Source organism: Babylonia areolata, chromosome 22 (genome assembly GCF_041734735.1).
Source record: "Babylonia areolata isolate BAREFJ2019XMU chromosome 22, ASM4173473v1, whole genome shotgun sequence".
Classification (NCBI taxonomy): Eukaryota; Metazoa; Mollusca; class Gastropoda; order Neogastropoda; family Buccinidae; genus Babylonia; species Babylonia areolata.
This window is the reverse complement of record NC_134897.1, coordinates 30,491,998-30,513,284: the sequence shown is the minus strand read 5'-3', so window position 1 is coordinate 30,513,284 and position 21,287 is coordinate 30,491,998. Positions and strand designations below refer to the sequence as shown.

The 21,287-nt window shown below is 46.4% G+C and overlaps 1 protein-coding gene across 1 annotated transcript in view; it reads right to left on the bottom strand.

Annotated features, from left to right (window-relative positions):
* LOC143297097 (voltage-gated potassium channel KCNC1-like) overlaps positions 1-21,287 on the bottom strand; it is a 48,493-nt gene that overhangs the window by 9,392 nt on the left and 17,814 nt on the right. The window contains exons 2-4 of the mRNA XM_076609269.1: positions 10,167-10,388; positions 4,692-5,189; positions 3,627-3,788 (exon numbers count right to left, since the gene is read on the bottom strand). Of these exons, the coding sequence (XP_076465384.1) occupies positions 3,627-3,788; positions 4,692-5,189; positions 10,167-10,388 (882 nt within the window). The remainder of the gene's footprint in view (positions 1-3,626; positions 3,789-4,691; positions 5,190-10,166; positions 10,389-21,287) is intronic.

Below are 21,287 nucleotides of genomic sequence, written 5' to 3'. Positions count from 1 at the left end.
ACGTGCATGGCCACTTTTACCCCGCCATGTAGGCAGCCATATTCCATTTTCGGGGGTGTGCATGCTGGGTATGTTCTTGTTTGCATAACCAACCGAACCCTGACATGGATTACAGGATCTTTAACGTGCGTATTTGATCTTCCGCTTGCATATATACACGAAGAGGGTTCAGGCACAAGCAGGTCTGCACATATGTTGACCTGGGAGATCGAAAAAATCTCCACCCTTTACCCACCAGGCGCCGTTTCCAAGATTCGAATCCGGGACCCTCATATTGAAAGCCCAACGCTTTAACCTCTCGGCTATAGCGCCCGTTTAACACTGAGATGAAATGAAATCAAAATAAACTAAATAAACAAAATGAGTAAATACATTAAACGCAGAAAGGCAAATGAATGACATAGATACGTCAGACTGTCAATCCACTGCCATCCATGCATCAGATTATCAAGCTGTGCACTATCTAAAGTGTACGGTCTTCTTGTTCTTCTTCTTGTTCTTGTTCTTCTTCTTCGTTTGTGAGCTGCAGATTATCATGCTGTACATTAATCTAAAGCGTACGGTCGAGGCACCATCCAGAAAAGAAAAACAAGAGAGGCAAGGCCCTCAAGACTCACTTGTGATAAATTAAGTCCCCTAGCATTAATTACAGAGTAATTTCCCTTTTTTACTATCTGCACCAAAACGTTTGCAAAATAAATAAAAATTCCATGCTTAGCAAAAGAAGTTCCTGTTTGAACAAAAAATGATAATAATGACTCCTCTTGTTGTTGTGTCAGAATAAGAGGTCAAAGTGCCAAGTTTAGAGAATACAAAAAATATAAATATAACAGTAAATGCAGTTTGCATATAATTAGGCTTCTTTAAAAAAAAACATTTGTGTCCATCCCAGAGGTGCAATATTGTTTTAAATAAGATGACTGGAAAGAACTGAATTTTTCCTATTTTTATGCCAAATTTGGTGCCAACTGACAAAGTATTTGCAGAGAAAATGTCAATGTTAAAGTTTACCACGGACACACAGACACACAGACACACGGACACACACACACACACACACACACACACACACACACACACACACAACCGAACACCGGGTTAAAACATAGACTCACTTTGTTTACACAAGTGAGTCAAAAAAAAGGAAAGAAACAACAAAAAACAACAACAACAAAAAACAAAACAAAAAGCAAACCAACAAAACAAACAAACAAACAAAAACAACGTTTCTGTGACATTATTGTTTTTGTTGGATGGTCATCAATCATTTTTCACTTTTTTTGAGTAACTAATCCACTCATCCACGAATCATGTACATTAAACATGTGTTCCAGCCGTCCTCTAAAGAAGCAGTGCATTTTATTTTTATTTTTTGGTTTGGCAGGTAGTTCGTTAAATAAAAATACATTGTTTTGTATGTTTTGGTGACACACACAATCAAATCCATCGATCAATCGACCTAAACTATCCAGCCATCGATCGCCTGATGAATGTGTCCGTTGCTTGTACGGTTTATCGATCACATACTCTCTCACTGTGCGTCCGTCATCCCTAATCCAACAGTAAACCAGTCGACCCGTGTACCGTGGTATACAGTATGCTATTTCATGCCTGTCATTTAGCTGCGATTGTGATTGCACTTGTATGGCTGTGATGATGTATGTGTGGTTTACTCTAAGTTACTTCTTGAGGGGTTTTGTTGTTGCTGTTGTTGTTGTTATTGTTGTTGTTATTGTTATTCTTGTTGTTGTTGTTCTTGTTGTTATTGTCGTCGTCGTCGTCGTTGTTGTTGTCGTTGTTGCTGTCGTCGTCGTCGTTGTTGTTGTTGTCGTTGTTGGATCCTATGATCATTGATTGTATGCATAGTTTGCTCTGAGCTGACATCCAGCCTAAGCCTTTTTGTCTTGCATACATGTTGAATGACTGTGAATCTTGTGTATTGTTCAAATCTTTTACACCACAAACGAATTTCTCTTGTGGAGACGATGAAGCATTCTGCATTCTGTACCATGTGTAGAAAGTGTACGACCCAACCGTCCTGTAGAAATAAACTGTGTATTTTTTAAAATTTAATCTAGTTTATTCATTTATTTATTCATCTGTTTATTCATTAATTTATTCATTAATCTATTCTATTATCTTTTTAAGTGTGTGTGTGTGTGTGTGTGTGTGTGTGTGTGTGTGTGTGTGTGTGTGTGTGTGTGTGTGGGTGTTGTGTAAGAATATGGATAATCGTCGTTGTTTCCGGCGTTTTTTTTTGTTTTGTTTTTGTTTTTTGTTTTGTTTTTTTCCATTGCCCTCAGTCAACCATGTACTCACTCTACTTTATCGATTAATCGGTCTACCCATTCACCTCATGAATCGAGTTCAGAAAGCGGCATACGACCGAGCTGTTGAGTACAGAAGTACTTTGCGTTTGCACGGATAAATCGATATATATTTTTTTAATATAATTTATTGATCAACCGATCTGGCCACCATCCATTCACCAGTCCATTAATGATGCACACAGAAAGCGTACGGTCGAGTTGACTTTCTACTAAAACGAAAGTAATTCACTTTTTGGGGGGTGGGGGTGGAGGTGGGGGGGGGGGGGGGGTAAGGGTAATCAATCACGTACTCTATACATGTTGTCAATTAGATACTCACCGAATCTATCAATCAACCGATAACCCTACCCCCCCCCCCCTCCCAGCCTCTCCCGATCCATCAATCATTTCGTCACAAACAGGAAGCGAGCGGTGAGAGGCATTTCTGTGAAGGGTACCCAGGTTTTTATTATTCATTCTATGATGGTTCACCGAAAACCACAAACTAATACATTCTGTCAAATAACTCATCAATCTCTGACTGATCCGTTAGTTGATTGACTGACTCATCCAGTCACCCGCTGTGCGCAAGCAAAGCGTCAATATCGAGCCCCTGTAAAGATTTCCAAAAAGTGTTCCTAACTTGTGTTATTGAGATTTGGGAGCGAAATCTATCGTTCTGATCTTCTTCTTCTTCCTTCGTGGGCTGCAACTCCCCACGTTCACTCGTATGAACACGAGTGGGTTTTTACATGTATTTACATGTAGGCAGCCGTACTCCGCTTTTTTCGGGGGTGGTGGTGGTGGTGCATGCTGATATGTTCTTGTTTACACACGCACCCCCACCCACCCATCCATCCCCCACACAATCCCCATCGAACCATTTACCCACCCACACATACACACCCACACACCTACTCACACCCATGTACACCCACACACACCCAACATCCACCCACCCCACACCCATCCACCCCACACGCACCCCCACCCACCCACCCACATCCCCACCTAACCACCCATCCACCCACACATACACACCCACACCCGTCTCCCATCCCCACCTACACCCACACATCCACCCCAACCCACACACCCCTACCCTAACATACACATTGAGTCTCTCTCTCTCTCTCTCTCACATACACACACACGCACACACTCACACCCCCGCACACATTCACACACACCCCACACCATCTACACCCACACCCCCAGCCCCCCACACCCACACGCTCCCACACCCACCTCCACACCCTTCCATCCCCACATCCCCACACCCCCACACAACCCCACCCCCAACCCCCACCCACCCACCTTATCGCCGTAGCCGACAGTGGTCATGGTGACGATGGCCCACCAGAAGCCAATGGGGATGTTGCTGAAGGTGCTGGGCTCCACGAAGTAGATGACGCTGGCGAAGATGAGCACCCCGGAGAACAGGAACACCACCATCAGCAGCAGCTCCTTCGTGCTCACCTGGAAGTGGAAGTAAGTCAGATGGAAAAAAAAAAAAAAGAAAAAAAAAGACAGGTGAGTTCAGTTCAGTTCAGTTACTTTTCTTCTTCGTTCGTGAGCTGCAACTCCCACGTTCACTCGTTTGTACACGAGTGGGCTTTCACGTGTATGACCGTTTTTACCCCGCCATGTAGGCAGCCATACTCCGTTTTCGGGGCGTGGGGGCGGGGGGTGCATGCTGGGTATGTTCTTGTTTCTATAACCCACCGAACGCTGACATGGATTACAGGATCTTTATCGTGCGTATTTGACCTTCTGCTTGCCTATACACACGAAGGGCACATACATGTTCGCACATATGTTGGCCTGGGAGATCGGAAAAATCTCCAGCCTTTACCCACTAGGCGCTGTTACCGAGATTCGAACCCGGGACCCTCAGGTTTAAAGTCCAACGCTTTAACCACTCGGCTATTGCGCCCGTCGTAAAGTTACTCAAGGAGGCGCGTCACATCGTTCGGACAACTCCGTTGATAATTATACGCTGCACTACATTATTGTGCCGAGCAGACAGCCTGACCTGACCAGCAACGTAATCCAACGCGCTTCACTCTCATGCATGTTTTATGTTTTTTTGACATGTATTATCCGCTTCTATACTAACATAAAAAAACACTTCACACACACACACACACACACACACACACACACACACACACACACACACACACACACACACACACACACACAGAGAAACCTGGAAGAAAAAATTCAAATCGTTCCATGCTGACGTTTCAGCTTACCACGAAAGGTAATCTACGGGACAAATATTTTAAACATCATCTTTAAACCCTCCTTCACTGTTAAAAAAAAAAAAGAAAGAAAGAAAGAAAGAAAGAAAAAACATTTTCACCACACCGCCCTTACCTTGATGGTGTAGACGAGGATCTTGAAGGCCGTGTAGTGCTTCATCAGCTTGAAGATCCTCAGCACCCGGATGACCCTCAGGGCCAGCACGGAGCGCAGGATGTTGCCTGCATTGTCCGAGGGGCTGACCGTCTTGATGATGATGGAGGTGAAGTGTGGCACCAGGCACAGCACGTCGATGACGTTCAGCGGCTGCTTGAAGAACTCCAGCTTGTTGGGCGCGAAGAAGATGCGCACGAGGAACTCCAGGGTGAAGAAGGCTGCGCACAGGTAGTCCAGGTAGGTCATGGCCTCGTGGGGCTCCGAGTTCTTGTTGAAGGCCTCCCCGTCGCCCTGGATCTGGCAGGAGCAGAAGCTGGGGCCCAGGTAGTTGGCCGACACCACCCGCGAGTCCGTGCCGTTGTACCCGGGGTTGGCCACCCGGAAGATGGGGTGCGTCTCCAGCACGAAGACGGCGATGGAGAGGAGGACGAAGAACATGGACACGAAGGCGTAGGCCTTGAGGAGGAGGGAGGGGGGGGGGAAAGGACACCAAATCAAATCAAATCAAATTATGGTGCGCGCTAAAAGCCTTGCCGACCCACTAAGGCTACCGACACATTAGCGTCTATTTCAAGTAATAATCAAAAATAAAGAACAAAAGAAAAAAAAGTACAATAAAAACTAGTCACCGCTTCAGGCTTTTCACTCAAAAAAGCTTAAAAACCTTTCAGAGTTTAAGGCCTTCAAATCTGATTCAAGATGTTCACTTCCTTCAACAAGTCCATTGGCGTCCACGAGAGGGACATCACGAAACAAAATTCTAAGAGAATCCGCCGTGTAATTTCTGTGTCTAACGTCATGCAGATCCCAACAGTCAATGAGCACCACGTGTTTCACGTGTCTCACGCATGTATAACTCTAAAACTGGAGAAACTGAAGACAAGGAAGAGGCAGGGTAGGGAGGCTATTTTGGGAAGAGGTAGGTTTTAAGACCAGACTTGAAAGAGCTGAGTGCGGAGACCTGACGAAGAGAAAGAGTAAGTTCATTCCAATTGCAAGGTCCAGAGACCGAGAAAGAACGGCGGCCAACAGTCAAGTGTTTGAATCTGGGTATGCGTAAACAGAGTGAATTCGAAGCCGATCGCAGAAAGCGAGATGAGTGTAGAGGTGAAGGCAGCCACAGAGATAGGAAGGGGCAGATCTGTGAATACATTTATAACGTAGAGTGTTGATCTTGTACTTTATTCTGTGTGAGACGGGTAGCCAGTGGAGATGTTGCAGAAGAGGAGTGATGTGCTCAGATCTTTTCTTTCTGAGGAAGAGTCGGGCAGTAGAGTTTTGTATGCGCTGAAGGGACTGAATGGATGAAGCAGACAAACCAGACAATAGAGAGTTGCAGTAGTCAAGGCGAGAGAGAATGAGAGAAACGACAAGTCTAGATGTTTTGTCAGTGGACAGATATTTCCGGACGGAACTGATGCGCCGCAATTGACAGCAGCAGGATTGGCATGTCTGACTGAATTTTTTTTTTATGGACAGTGTGTTGTCAAGGACAACGGCGACGTTCCTGACTGAACTGGAAAGAGGGATGGATGTACTGCCAAGTTTGATTGTGTCAGTTATGATGGAAGACAGTTTTTGTTTAGTTCCTAATTAGTTCCTCCAGCAATTAAGAAAACAAAACAAAAAACCACAAGTCCACACCGTACGGGTGAGTTGGACGACCTATTGGCATTTCGCCCGCATGGTCAGATTGTTCGTGGCTGTGATCTTTGCCGTGAGCCACACAGTCCAGACACCGCTGATACGATCAGTGTTACCAATTTTTGTATCCAATCAAAACGTCTGCACGTCCAGAAACTCCGGACTGAAGTGGGTCTTGATTGGTTGACGGTGGCATGGTGGATGGGTGAGTGCTTTCTGCCTGTCTTTCCTTTCCCCTGGCCGCAGTCTCGCATATCGCGAACTTGCGGCAAATGTTTAAGATATGTACGCGGGCATTGAAACCCCCTTTTTGAGCTATGAGAGAGAAACAAAATCTACACGCGTATACTTGAAAGAATCATGTAATTATTTACAGCACACAAGCGAGTGTGTGTGTGTGTGTGTGTGTGTGTGTGTGTGTGTGTGTGTGTGTGTGTGTGTGTGTGTGTGTGTGTGTGTGTGTGTGTGTTCGGGTTGGAAAGAAAGCAACAGAAAAGAATTTAGTAAAGCAAATTTCAACAATTTTTTGCGCTTTCTAACTTTTATTCTGTCTAAAGTATTTACACAGACGCACGGACGCACACACACACACACACACACACACACACACACACACACACACTACAAACTATCAAACTACACCATCGTTTCCTATGGTGGTGGGGAGATGGAAAGAAAAAGGTGGGGGTATGTGCTCGAGAGTGTGGTGGGCACCGCTTGATCCCACCTCATTGCGATTGGCTGGTTTACTGTGTGAGCTGCCAATCAAGCACGTGATCTCTTTATGTTCCAAGATCGATATAATCAGGATTTGCGAGAAAAGAAATAAGAAACAAAACTTCTTGCCTCTCGCGAACCAGCGAGCTGTTAGCAGCAGCACTTGCTGTCAATCCTACATTCTTTCTCGAACGGTTGATGGTTGCGAAAGGAAAGCATCTTCTGAGCTTATTACCGGGCATAATAACACAGTATTGTTCCATTGTTTTCTACTGCCCTATTTTTAGCTTGTCTACTTCTTCTTCTCATGCTGTGTGTCATGTCCGTGTAGGCAGGTTCTATCGCCTGCTAATTCTCTTTTCTCATTTTCTCATTTCCGTCTTTCCCAAAGTTACTTTCTGCCTCATTTCCCGGGCCAGTTTTCATGCAGCTCATCCCAGCTTTCGCATAACTACGACACTCCACTCCCATGTTTGTTTGTTTGTCTCTTTTGTTTTGTTTTGTTTTGCTTTTGGGCTGCTGTCGAACTGTCAGGCGTTTCACTGGCCGCATTGGAGACCCTGCATTGCTTCTGAGCGGAGTGGGGTAGAATTTTGTTTAATGTCCCCCGATCACACACCGGTGATTGTAGACATTTTTGTTCTAGTCTTAATTTCCACATTTAAATTTGATCGTTTAGAAGGCAGGAGAGGAGGGGGGAGGGGTGAATGGTGAGTTGTGGGGGGCAGGGGTGGTGGTGGCGGTGGAAGGTTGGTAGAATCAACGATAAATATCTATAGATAAACATTTAAGTGCGATTAAAAAAAAACTACTCAGTGAACTTCGTAAAAGAAAGGTCGTTAAGCTAACAGAAGGAATGAAAGCAAAAAGCCCAAAAACATCCACACAACGACGTTTCCAGCGACTTGGCACAAGCAGGTCTGCACATATGTTGTCCTGGGATATCGAAAAAATCTCAACCCTTAACCTACCAGGCGCCGTTACCGAGATTCGAACCCGGGACCCTCAGATTGAAAGTCCAACGCTCTAACCACTCGGCTATTGCGCCAGTCATATTTCCATACGAAAATGAATGTTTCTGTAGCGCCTTGTGAAGAGACAGCTCTCTAGCTGCCGTAGTTTATTTTTGCGTGTGATAAGTACATGTTGCACACGGAACCCTTGTTCTGCTCGTTTTATCCAACGAACTTTCTAAAGGTCTAAGTTCTAAGTATTGGGATTTGTTTTAAGTATTGCGATTGGGTTAAAAAAAAAAAAGTGTGCATGTTGCTGAGTTGTTTGTCTGTTTGGGAAGAGGTGGGGGCGGGTGGGGGTGAGGCTGATTTTAAGTATTGTGATTTTAGATATCTATCAATCCGGCTATGTGATGTATGTGACCAGTTTTAAGAACTGGGATTGGTTTCATACGTATTGTGATGTTGTATTTTAGTATCAGCATAAAGTGTGATATAAGGAATGTGCACCATTTGGGTATTGTGATGTATAATGTGTACGATGAGAGTGATGCTAAACCCTTACCTTAACTTTACCCTGAACCCTTACCTTAACCGTACCCTGATTCAACTATAGCCCCTACCTCAACCTTACCCTGACGCCCGGTCCAACTAAACCCTCTACTTTAACCTTACCTATACCCTTACCTTTACCTTACCTAAACCTCTACCTTAACCTTACCCTAAACCGTTACCTTAACCTCATTCTGACATCCGGTTCAACCACACCCTTACCCTAAACTTACCCTGACGCCCGGCTAATCTAAAACCCTCACATTAACCATACCTAAACCCTATCTTAACCTTACCCTGACGTCCGGTTCAGCTAAAACCCTTAACTTAACCTTACCCTAAATCCTTACCCTAACCTTACCCTGACGTCCGGTTCAACTAAAACCCTCATCTTAACCTTACTCCAAACCTCTTCTTTAACCTTAACCTGACGCCCGGCTCAGCTAAAACCTTTAACTTAACCTTACCCTGTACCCTTACCTTACCTTGACGCCCGGCTCAGCTAAAACCCTCACATTAACCTTACCCTAAACCCTTATCTTAACCTCACTATGACGTCCGATTCTGCTAAAGCGCTTAACTTAACCTTACCCTAAACCCTTACCTTACCCTGACGTCCGGTTCAGCTAAAACCCTCATCGTAACCTTACCCTAAACCCTTACCTTAACCTTACCCTGACGTCCGTTTCAGATGAGAATAAAAACTCTCACCTTATCCTTACCCTAAACCTTAACTTAACCTTACCCCGATGTATGGTTCAGCTAACCCCTCAACTTAACCTTACTCTAAACCCTTACCTTTACCTTACCTGACTTCCTACCACAGCTGAAAACAAAACAAAACGACCCTTACCTTAACATTATCCTGACGTCCGGTTCAGCTAAAACCCTAACATTAACCTCTTACCCTAAGCCCCTACACCCTTTACGCTAACCTTACCCTGTCGTCCAGCCACAGTAAAAAAAAAAGAAAAAAAAAAAAGCATCACACACACACTATCACTCATCCCCACCCCCTACCACCTCACCTTGGCCCCCGCCCTGGACGCAGAGGGGTCTTCAAGGAAGATCCACATGTTCCTCTTGAACTTGGCCACACCCTTACCTTAACCTTACCCGGACGTCCGGTTCAACTTAACCCTCTACCTTAACCTTACCCTGACGTCCGGTTCAACTTAACCCTCTACCTTAACCTTACCCTGGCGTCCGGTTCAACTTAACCCTCTACCTTAACTTTACCCTGACGTCCGGTTCAGCAACCCTCTACCTTAACTTTACCCTGACGTCCGGTTCAGCAACCCTCTACCTTAACCTTACCCTGACGTCCGGTTCAACTTAACCCTCTACCTTAACCTTACCCTGGCGTCCGGTTCAACAACCCTCTACCTTAACTTTACCCTGACGTCCGGTTCAACTTAACCCTCTACCTTAGCCTTACCCTGACGTCTGGTTCAAACTAAACCCTTACCTTAATTAACCTTACCCTGACGTCCAGCCACAGCACAAACAAACGAACAAACAAAAAACAAAAATACCCCCCCCCCCCCCGAACTCCCTGCCCCCTTACCTTTGCCCCCCTGGACGAAGACGGGTCCTCGAGGAAGATCCACATGTTCCTCTTGAACTTGGTGAAGCTGGAGGGCGGGTTGTTGACGCCGTCCTCCTCCAGGTGGAAGGTGAAGTTGTCGTCCAGGGCCGTCAGGGTCTCCTTGTTCTCCTTGAACTTGCAGTAGTGGCCCCAGCAACATGGCTCGATGTCCAGCTCCGTCAGCCCCCAGTACTCCAGCTCCTGAAAGAGAGGGTGTGGAGGAGTGGGGGTGTGGTGTGTGGAGTGGGGTTGGGGAGGTGGGTCAATGACGATGATGGTAGTAATGATGATAATGAGGATGATGGTGGTAAGAATAATGATAGTCATCATTACATCATTAACATCATCATCATCATCATCATCGTCATCGCCATCATCATAATGATGACAACAACAATAGCAACAACAACAAATAATGATGATGATGATGATGATGATGATGACAACGACGACGACGACAATGATGATGATGACGACGACGACGACAACAACAACAACAATGACGACGACGACAACAACAACAACAACAACAATGACGACGACAACAACAACAACAACAATGACGATGACGATGACGACGACGACGACAACAACAACACCACCACCACCACCACCAACAACAATAATAATAATGATAATAATAATAATAATAATAATAATAATAATAATAACGTTTAGTACTTATATAGCGCAAACTCACCATATAATGGGCTCACAATAATAGTAATAATGATAATAATAATGATGATGATTATAAAGATGATGACGATAATGATGACTATTTGTGAGTGAGTGAGTTTTGATAGTTTCAGGATTTGTTGCTGGTATTTTTGATTGTGTACTATTTACGATTGTGTGCTATGACTTGTGTGTGTGCGTGCTTGTGTGCTTGTGTGTATTGTGTGGGCGGTGGGGAGTGTGGGGTGGATGAATAGTTTTCAATGATGTTTGGTATCTTGTGTTTAATTTTTCCTTTTTGATATTTACATATATGTGTTCTATTTGTAAACACCTAAGGCTTATTTTCAAGATTAGGCGTAAATGCTCATAATAATAATAATAATAATAATAATAATAATAATAATAATAATAATAATAATAATAATAATAATAATAATAATAACAGATAGATAGATAGATAGATAGATAGATAGATAGATTGACTTATTGATAGTACTTATATGGCGGAAACTCCCGATATAATGGGCCGGCTCTAAGCACCTCACATGAAACAATTCACCTACAATAGTACATGATAACGTACCTATGCATATGAAAACAACAACAACGCACATATGTGTATGTGTATCTATACCCCGAGACAATACTACAAATTGCAGGTATGAACAATGACACACACACACATACGCGCGCGAAACACAAAAAAATGCCCCAGACACGCACACGCGCACACACACGCTCGCGCACAACCCTCCCCTACACACACACACACACACACACACACACACACACACTACATGATGATTCCAGTAGAAGGTAACGTGGGGTGGGAAGGAGGAGAAAGAATGCAGACAATGAATTTTGCTGCGTCACACCCAACAGCTTTTCAAGGTTGAAAGAGGACAGCGTGATGAGACTGTTGTGTGTTTAAAAAAAAAAAAAAAAAGAAAAAAAAGAAAAAAAAGTGAACGTTATATAACGGGACTGATTGGTTGGATTTTAAGTCTCATTCACACTCGGGTGGTGTAGGCAGATATACGTGTAAGTGTATACGCGCGCGCGCGTGTGTGTGTGAAATCCTAAATGTACATTTTCTTGCTGATGGAGGTAGTGTGTAATGCAATGCTTCTTATATAACTCGAGTGCTCTGACGAACTACACGAAAAATGATGCCTCGAGGTTCGTCGTTCTCAATTACTGAAAAACAGAACAACCCATTTGGGAATCACTCTTCCTACACATATTCCCACCTTGACCACCTCGACCTAGCCGGTGCTTCAAGAAAAAAAACCCACCACCACAAGTGGGTGTGGAGAGGAGGGGAAAGGCTTGACCGGGATCGTGTTTGAATATGTGTGGGTGGGTGGGTGGGAGAGCGTGAGGCTGGGATGGTTGTTGTTGGCAAACAGAGAGGTGTGATGTGGATGCTGAACGTGGTTGTCCTGCTCTGCCCTGCTAACAACTCCGTATTCCAGCGTTTCTTCGGGCTCACTGAAGGAAGGTGGCAGAATGGTTTTGAGACGCTCATCTGCCAATACTATACTGTGTCCATGAGGAAACTGCATGTTTGGTGCCTATCTGTTGTGCGTGTGTGGGTGCATGTGTGAATGTGTCTTCATGTTTTACATTTATTTGCTTATTTTATCATCATTGTTGTCTTACTTATTTATTTATTTATCTATTATTATTATTACTACTACTACTACTACTACTACTTTTTATATTATGATTATTATTTATTTATTTACTTACATTTTTTTTTCTCAAGGCCTGACTAAGCGCGTTGGGTTACGCTGCTGGTCAGGCATCTGCTTGGCAGATGTGGTGTAGCGTATATGGATTTGTCCGAACGCAGTGACGCCTCCTTGAGCTACTGAAACTGAAACTGAGACTGTCCATGAGGATCAGAGTTCCATTCTCGCTGTCCTCGCCCTTTCTCCCAAGTTTGACTGGAAAAACAACAACAACAACAACAACAAAACTGAGCGTCTAGAGCGTTGAGAAAAAAATAAACAGAGGTCCAGTGTGCAGCACGCACCTGGCACACTGAAAAAGAACCCATATCTACAAGAGCTGTCCTCTGGCAACAGTTCTATAGAAGAAATCCACTCTGATAGGTACACAAATATATTTCATGCAAGCACTCACGGCCTGACTAAGCCCAGTGGGTAATATTGCGGGTCAGGCATCGATGTGGTGTAGCGTATATGGATTTCGCCGAACGCAGTGACGCCTCCTTGGGAAACTGAAACTGAAACTGAAAACTGGGGCGACTGAAACAGTGCTGTGTCAAAGTGACATGAGACTGGCTTCAAAGAAAAAACAAACAAACACCCCCAACAAAGCTGTGATAAGGCCGCAGACAGTGAGACAAACAGATCGATAGGTTGAAGGAGAGAGAAGGAGCGAGTGAAAGAGACAGAAATTCATGAGATATGGCTAGACACTGTGGGGAGACTCAAAGATTCAAAGAATCGATGTTAAAATTGTGCACACTTGAGGAGCACACACACACACACACACACACACACACACACACACACAAGTTGCAGAAAGAAGAGGCGATGAGTAAGACTCTGGGGAGGGAAGAGTAGAGATGTCCGGGTGGAAGAGGTGTGGAAGAAGAGAGACGTCCGGGTGAAAGAGGGTGGAAGCATAGACGTCTGGGTGGAAGAGCGGTGGAAGAGAGGTGGAAGACGAGAAACGTCCGGGTGGAAGAGCGGTGGAAGAGAGGTTGAAGACGAGAGACGTCCGGGTGGAAGAGGGGTGGAAGAGAGGTTGAAGACGAGAAACGTCCGGGTGGAAGAGGGGTGGAAGAGGAGAGAAAGAGTAGAGACGTCCGGGTGGAAGAGCGGTGGAAGAGGAGACGAAGAGTAGAGACGTCCGGGTGGAAGAGCGGTGGAAGGGGGTGGAAGAGGAGAGGAAGAGTAGAGACGTCCGGGTGGAAGAGGGGTGGAAGAGAGGTTGAAGACGAGAGACGTCCGGGTGGAAGTGGGGTGGACGAGGAGAGAAAGAGTAGAGACGTCCGGGTGGAAGAGCGGTGGAAGAGGAGAGAAAGAGTAGAGACGTCCGGGTGGAAGAGCGGTGGAAGGGGGTGGAAGAGGAGAGGAAGAGTAGAGACGTCCGGGTGGGAAGGAGGGGTGGAAGAGGAGAGGAAGAGTAGAGACGTCTGGGTGGGAAGGAGGGGTGGAAGAGGAGAGGAAGAGTAGAGACGTCCGGGTGGAAGAGCAGAGACGTCCGGACGGTGGTGTATGACTCCTCCTCCCCACCCCTCCTCTCTCTCCCTCCTCTTTATGTCATTTGACAAAGATCAGATTTGGAGTAACAAGTGTGATAATACATCATGACTGATGCAACGAAGTTTTTTCAATACCCTAACCTGTCCTTTGTGGAAAAGATGAAAAAAACACAACACACACACACACACACACACACACACACACACACACACACACAAAACCAAAAAAAACCGAAATGCATAATATATTCTCCTGTCCCTTGTGTGATCTTACGTAAGCATACATTCCTAGAAAAAAAAAGATATCTGAAAATCCATCTCTCTTTCAACTGCCTTTGCTGATTACTGAAGCTGCCTTCACCTCTACATTCCATCTCGCTCTCTACGATCGGCTTCGGATCCACTCTGTTTACGCAAACCCAGATTCAAACGCTCGACTGTTGGCCGCCGTTCTTTCTCTGTCTCTGGACCTTGTAATTGGAATGAACTTCCTCTTTCGCTTCGTCAGGTCTCCACACTCAGCTCTTTCAAGTCTGGCCTAAAAACCCACCTCTTCCAAAAACAGCCTCCCTTCCCTGCCTCTTCCTTGTCTTCAGTTTTTTCTCTCTCCAGTTTTAGAGTTATGCATGCGTGTGAATGACTGGTGCGAAAGCGCTTTGATTTGTCTCTGCACAAGATTCAGCGTTATATAAATATGATTAAAAAAAACCCCACAATAATAATAATAGCAGTATTATGAATAATTCATCAATGTGTTTATGAAAAGCTTTTTAGTAAGTAGCGCTAATGCACTTAAAGAGCTAAAGACTTGTTCTTGGATGACTGATATTTAAATGAAGATGTCAGCACGTTGTCGTATGTAGTTTCTCTCTCTCTCTCTCTCTCTCTGTGTGTGTGTGTGTGTGTGTGTGTGTGTGCGTGCGTGCGTGCGTGCGTGCGTGCGTGCGTGCGTGCGTGTGTGTGTGTGTGTGTGTGTGTGTGTGTGTGTGTGATATGAATGTCGCGTTTGTCTAGGAATCCCTTTCAGTGTTTTCCTTTTGCTTCGTTTCTTTCATTCTCTGTCTGTCCGTCTCTTTGTGTGCCTCTCTCTCTCTCTCTCTCTCTGTGACTTTTTTTACGTATGGTCATAACATAGACTATACAACTGAAATGATGTGAATATCTATAATCATTATCATTTGTTTTGTTTCCGTTTTTCTGTTTTTTTCTCCAATTATAAGAAGCGCTTGTGTTATTGCTGTATGATCGCCCCCTTCAATAAGGGGCCTTGACCTAAAGTGAATAAAACATTTCGCATTCCCTTCCTTACTCTACCCCCCCCCCCCACTCTCTCTCTCTCTCAAATTTTGTTTCGTTTTGTTTCGTTTCGTTTCTCTCTCCCTCCCCATCCCTTCCTCTCTCTCCCTCCCTTACTCTAATCGTCTTTCTCACTCACTCACTCACTCACTCTCTCTCTCCCTCCCTTTCTCTCTCTCTCTCTCTCCCTCCCTTTCTCTCTCTCACTCTCTCTGTGACCCTCTCGCCCTCCCCTCACCCTCTCTGTCAACACTCCCTCTACCCCCCCTCCTCTCCTCCTTCTCTCCCCTCTTCCCCCCTTCCCATTCATCTCACTCTGCTCGCCCCTGTCTCTCTCGTTCCACTTCCCTCCCTCCCTCTCCCTATCGACCGACAGAAAGTCCACAGCTTCCGATAAAGTCGTTCCTATTCCGAGCAGGGGACACCATTCGCCCCCTCCCCTCCCCTCCCCTATCGATTGCCAACCGGAAGGCGGCCATTGTGCGGCATTGTGGGAGCCGTGGAAATGGACCAACTGCGCATGTCATGAGAGATTGGGGATGGGGTGTGGGGGATGGGGAGAGACATTGGGTGAGAGAAGGTGGTGGGGTAGGGTGTGTCACACACACACACACACACACACACACACACACACACACACACACACACACACACACACACACACACACACATTTAAGCATGTTCATATCGTTTCCAATGTCTTGAACGGTTACCCGGTTTTTTTTTTGTTGCTAACAATGTCATTATTAATTAGAGCCCGGAGCCACATGACCGGTAAGACCTCTGACTGAAGCAAAACTAACAGTCTTGTTGTGTGACAGGTATCTCTGGTAGGTAGATGTGAGTGGACAATCACTGAGGCGGGGGTTGAGGGCTGGAGGGGTTTGGGGGTGGGGGTTGGGGGTTGGGGGGGGGGGTGGGGGTTAACGGATAGAGCGCTGGATTCTCGCCCCAAAATCGGCGCACCTGGTGGGTTAATTAAGGGTGGAGATTTTTCTGATCTCCCAGGAGAACAGATGTGCGGACTTTCTAGTGCCTGAACAGCCCCCCCCCCCCCCACCACCCACCCGCACCTCTCCCCCTTCCCAAGAAAAACACAATCCCTTTCGTGTGTATACGCATGCAGAAGATTTAAGTGAGCAGGTCAGAGACCCTGTAATTCCATGTCAGCTTTCAATGGAAAGAAGAACGAACATACCCCGGCATGCACATCCCCGAAAACAGAATATGGCTGCTCTCTGTCTGTATCTCTCTTTCTCCGTACCTGTCTTTTCATCTCACCCACCCCACCTTTCTAGCTTTCTCACACTCACCATAGCACACACCCACACCCACACATGCACGCACGTACGCGCACACACGCGCACGCACACACACGCATACACACACACCCAACCCCCCCGCACACACACACCCTCCAAGCTCTCTTCCCATAGCCAGCAGCATCATGTGGCCAATCACCCAGATAATCATCGCCTATTTGGGACAGAAAACTGTTCTGCCATTACTTTCTTTTTGCCACCAGGAGGTGGGGGGTGGGGGGGGGGGTGGGGGGGGGGGGTGGGGGGGGGGGAGTGTTGATCAACCGGAAATTATGTCAGACTGCTTGGTCCCATTGAATGAGAGCCACTTCATCATCGATGGTTCGGACCAGGCTGGCTGGGAACTGAAATCGATTAGAGGGATTAGATTCAGTTGGAAAATTCATTGGTTGCCTGCCCCCCTCACCCCCTCCACTCCCCAGCGCCTCCCTCATCTCTTCTCTCTCTCTCTCTCTCTCTCTCTCTCTCTCTCTCTCTCTCATGGTGTCGGTCTTTACTCTGGGGAAGGAGAAGCTCGCTCCTTCTGGCTCCGTGGCTAAAGCCATTACTGTACCGTCAGCCCAACACTCGGCTTATATCACAGATTGACATAAGTTTTGCATTTAGGCCAACAGCAGCAAAGTGAGAGCTGTATTATCAATAGTTTCTCCAGTCAATGGGAAATCACTTACAGCTTTGTCTTTTGTGAAGGACTATGACTCAAACTAGGAGGCAAAATTGTACTGGCTCTTAGTGCTGCAGCCTTGTGGGCTAGTTGGCCTTTGAGAACCGTCCCAACGCCGACTGTCCTAAAACCCTCTTGGCCAAGAGAGTGGGAATGTAACTTGGGCAAGACACTCTCCACTATAATCAAATTCTAGCCCAGATAGTCAGAACAGCAGTTGCCTCCTCTGCTGTTCTGATGGTCATAGTCGGACACGACTGACTATCATATATATACCGTCAGTAAGGGGGGTTTATAGTAGGTGATCTCCTAAAGTACACTAAATCAGAACAGGCACAAACGAACGCCACTGAAGTGACCCGGCAGCAGTGCAGGGTCTCTTCTGGTGTGTAGCCTCCTGGCGACCTAACAACGATAAGTCTCCCTGTAGACTGCCGACGCTAGGACTGTGACGACATACTTCCTGGGCGTGGCGGTGTATGGGGGACTCGCAATCAGCGGCGAGGGAGTAATGCCACAGAACGATGCAGATGTCGGGACAGCAGATGAAAAAACAAAACAAAACCCGAATGAAAAGAACTATCGAAAAAATCACAACTAAGCACAGTAATATTGCGAAGAATGAAAAAAAATTGAGACACAGGAAGAAAGGCAGAAAGACAAGGTGGTTGTCAAAAAACGTGATGTTTTCCTGTCTTTGACCCATTCAACTGGAAGATTAATTAAGAGAAGAGTGGTGGGAAGTTAAGTTTTTCAGAAGGTGCTGCTCCACAACTGATCAACCAAACAACTCTCCTTCACATGCTTGGAAGTTCATGACCCGTTGGCTTCCGTTCTCCTCTTGTTGCTGTTTTGGTGGCGTACTCCAGCTCCAGTCAGACGGCTTACCGAGCGCTGACACAGGGACAGATGCAATCCACCAACTCCAGCCACACCAGCAAACAATCCTCTTCAGACTTCGTACAGGCCACTGCAGACTTTTGAGTCATCTGAGCCCAATAAAAATATCTCACACAGAAGAATGTCCCTGTGGCACAGGTACACAAACCCCAGAACATAACAGCCCCACTTAAGAGGATCTACGACGCCAGTTGTGGCCCGAGGGAGTAGAGCTACAGGCACAGCTTTGGGGTGACCGGACTGACTTGGAGAAAACCGTGGGCTTCGTCAGGGCGACGAAGCTTCCAGTCTGACGCATGCCAACAATATCGAACGCTGAAGAAGAAGAAGAAGAAGAAGAAGAAGAAGAAGAAGAAGGTTTACAATAGAGGAAGCAACCCAGCAAACTTGGGGTGTGGGGGATGGAGGTCAGTCAAAATCCCCCGCTTCCTGCTCACATTACAGCGACCCAAGAGCGTGACAGACCTGCACGTAGATGCCTTAATTAAACCTAGGAACCTGCTTTTGTTTCTTTGTGGTGTCCTGAGACCAGCCATCAATTAACTGCACGCTTCAAGACACGTGCCGGATAGAACTTCCACGCGGACCCCTTTCTCGCTCGCCACGATTTTCCTCCCCATCTTTGCTAAAGCAGCCCCTCACTCCACCACAACCAACACCACCACCACCAGCACGGCTCCATCACCAAACCACCGCATTCACCCCCACCCCGTTCAACCTTTTATTCTCTCTTCTCAGTCATAGCTCGGGTCACCCGAGCTGAGAGGAGGGGTTTGGGGGTTGGAGGGAACGATTTTTCGATTGGGTAGCTTTGCTGGGGGATGGGGGTGGGAGAGGGGTGCTACGTTGTAAAGAATTGAATTGTCCGGCACTGTCGCCGGGGCTGAAGGGGTTTGTTTGGTAATGGGCAGATATCGTGCTGACTGTTTCTTCTCACGGGTTTCTTCAGGCATCAAGTCGTGTTGTGCCTTGAGACCGGTCCAGGCCTTCCTTCCACAGGATGGTGGGAAAATAGAGGTGGAGGGAGCTCTCGGGAAGAAAGTGTTTGACAGCCAGCAGGCCTTCCTGATGGCGGATGTTGGTGTACAGAGACACACTGTCCATGGTGAACACGTGCCTCTCAATGCAGTCAGCAGGGAAGGAGAAGTTGTTTCTTCTTCTTCTTGGTGGCTGAAATGGTGGTGTACAGCTGTTTGATGGCAGTGCGAGTGGTTGCGAATTATGAATTGAGAGGTGTAATTATTAAACCGTCCCTCTCAGCACGGCATGGTCCCGTCGCGAAAACAACGACAAAAACAACGCCCCCCCCCCTCGCCCCCCCCCCCCCCAAAAAAAAAGAAGAAGAAAAAAACCCACTCTTCTCCAACCAGTCCACCCCCACAGCCATTCGCTTACCATTTCCTCTCCATCCCCATCAACGATCAGGCCACCCGACTTGTCACGGCGCTGTAAGAGAGAGGGGATCGATTCAGTCGGAGGTATCTTTGCTTTTGCTGGAGAGGGGGTTGGGGGTTTGGGGGAGTTGGGGTGGGGGGGTGGAGGTGGAGGGGGTAGGCTGGGTGGTGGGTGGCGGGTGGATGGTGGTGGTGGTGGGGGGGGGGTGGGGGTGGCGTTCCGGGTATCAAAGACCGAATTGTCCGGCACTTTCGCAAGGTCAAGTTAAACGAGACGTTTTTCCTTCCTTTGCAAAGTGGGGGTTTGTTTGGTAATGGGGGGCACTTGTTGGTAAGTGGAGGCTGTTTCTTCACACATGGTTTCCATGCGCCAAGGTGTGTTTCATTTGTTCAACCCTTCCTTCAAAGACACATTGAGAGAGAGAGAGAGAGAGAGAGGGGGGGGGGGTAGAGGGAAGGAGAGGGGTAGGGAGAATAGAATAGAAACACTTACGGGGGTATTGTTTGTTGGGGTGGAGACTGACTAGTGATTGTTTATGATAGTGGTTAAATTAGTGTAATTTGTAGGGACTGAGTGTGCCACTAGTAACCAAAAAAACCCATGCAACACACACACATACACACACGCACACACATACGCACGCACGCACACACACACACACACACACACACACACACACGCACACACATACACACACGCACACACATACGCACGCACGCACACACATAATATGGTGGCATATTTTTTAGACAATATAAAAAAAGACAAGCAATTTTCGGGATATAGTCTTCTTCAGGTATAACCAATCAAAAAAAGATGAGACAAAACACAAACTAATACGCATACCTCCCTCGTTGCCCCATTGTCGCCAATATTACTGTTTGACGCCTAATTATCAAGGAAGTATAGTTTAATTTCTTTATCTCCGTTTTTTATTCGCGTTGCTTCTTGCATATGAAGAAGACATAATTGTGAACTATTCATTTGTCTCTTTTGCAATGGAACAGGGAAAAAATGAAGAAAAAAGTTATAAAAAACACATTCAGTCAACGTAACGAATTCGACCTTCGTTGTATAACAAAACGTAGGCGTGCACAGCAGTCAAGCATAAACAAACTGACATACAGACAAAACGTTACAGGTTAAAGATCCTATTTAGCTCTTTTCGGGGGCAGTGAACTCATACCCACTGTGTCTAGGGCGCTCGGCATAGGAAGGAGGGGCCCAGTCCTCTCCTTCCGCCGCATCAACTTTCCCCAACGGAAGTCATGTACCCATTCATTCACACCTGGATGGAATGAGGAAATTCAGATAGTGCCTTTTCCAAGGACCCCCCCCCCCCTCCCCGCACCCCCCCCCCCCCCCTCTCGGCCCCCTGTTGAAACGGGGGACTTCGAACCTCGATCACTGCTGAACACTGGATTAGAAGTCCAACGCCTAACCTACTCTACCACGGCGCCCCAACACTGTTTCAGTTTCAGTTTCAGTTTCTGTTTCTCAAGGAGGCGTCACTACATTCAGACAAATCCCATATACGCCACCACATCTACTAGGCAGATTCCTGACCTGCAGCATAACCCAATGCGCTTCGTCAGGTCTTGAGT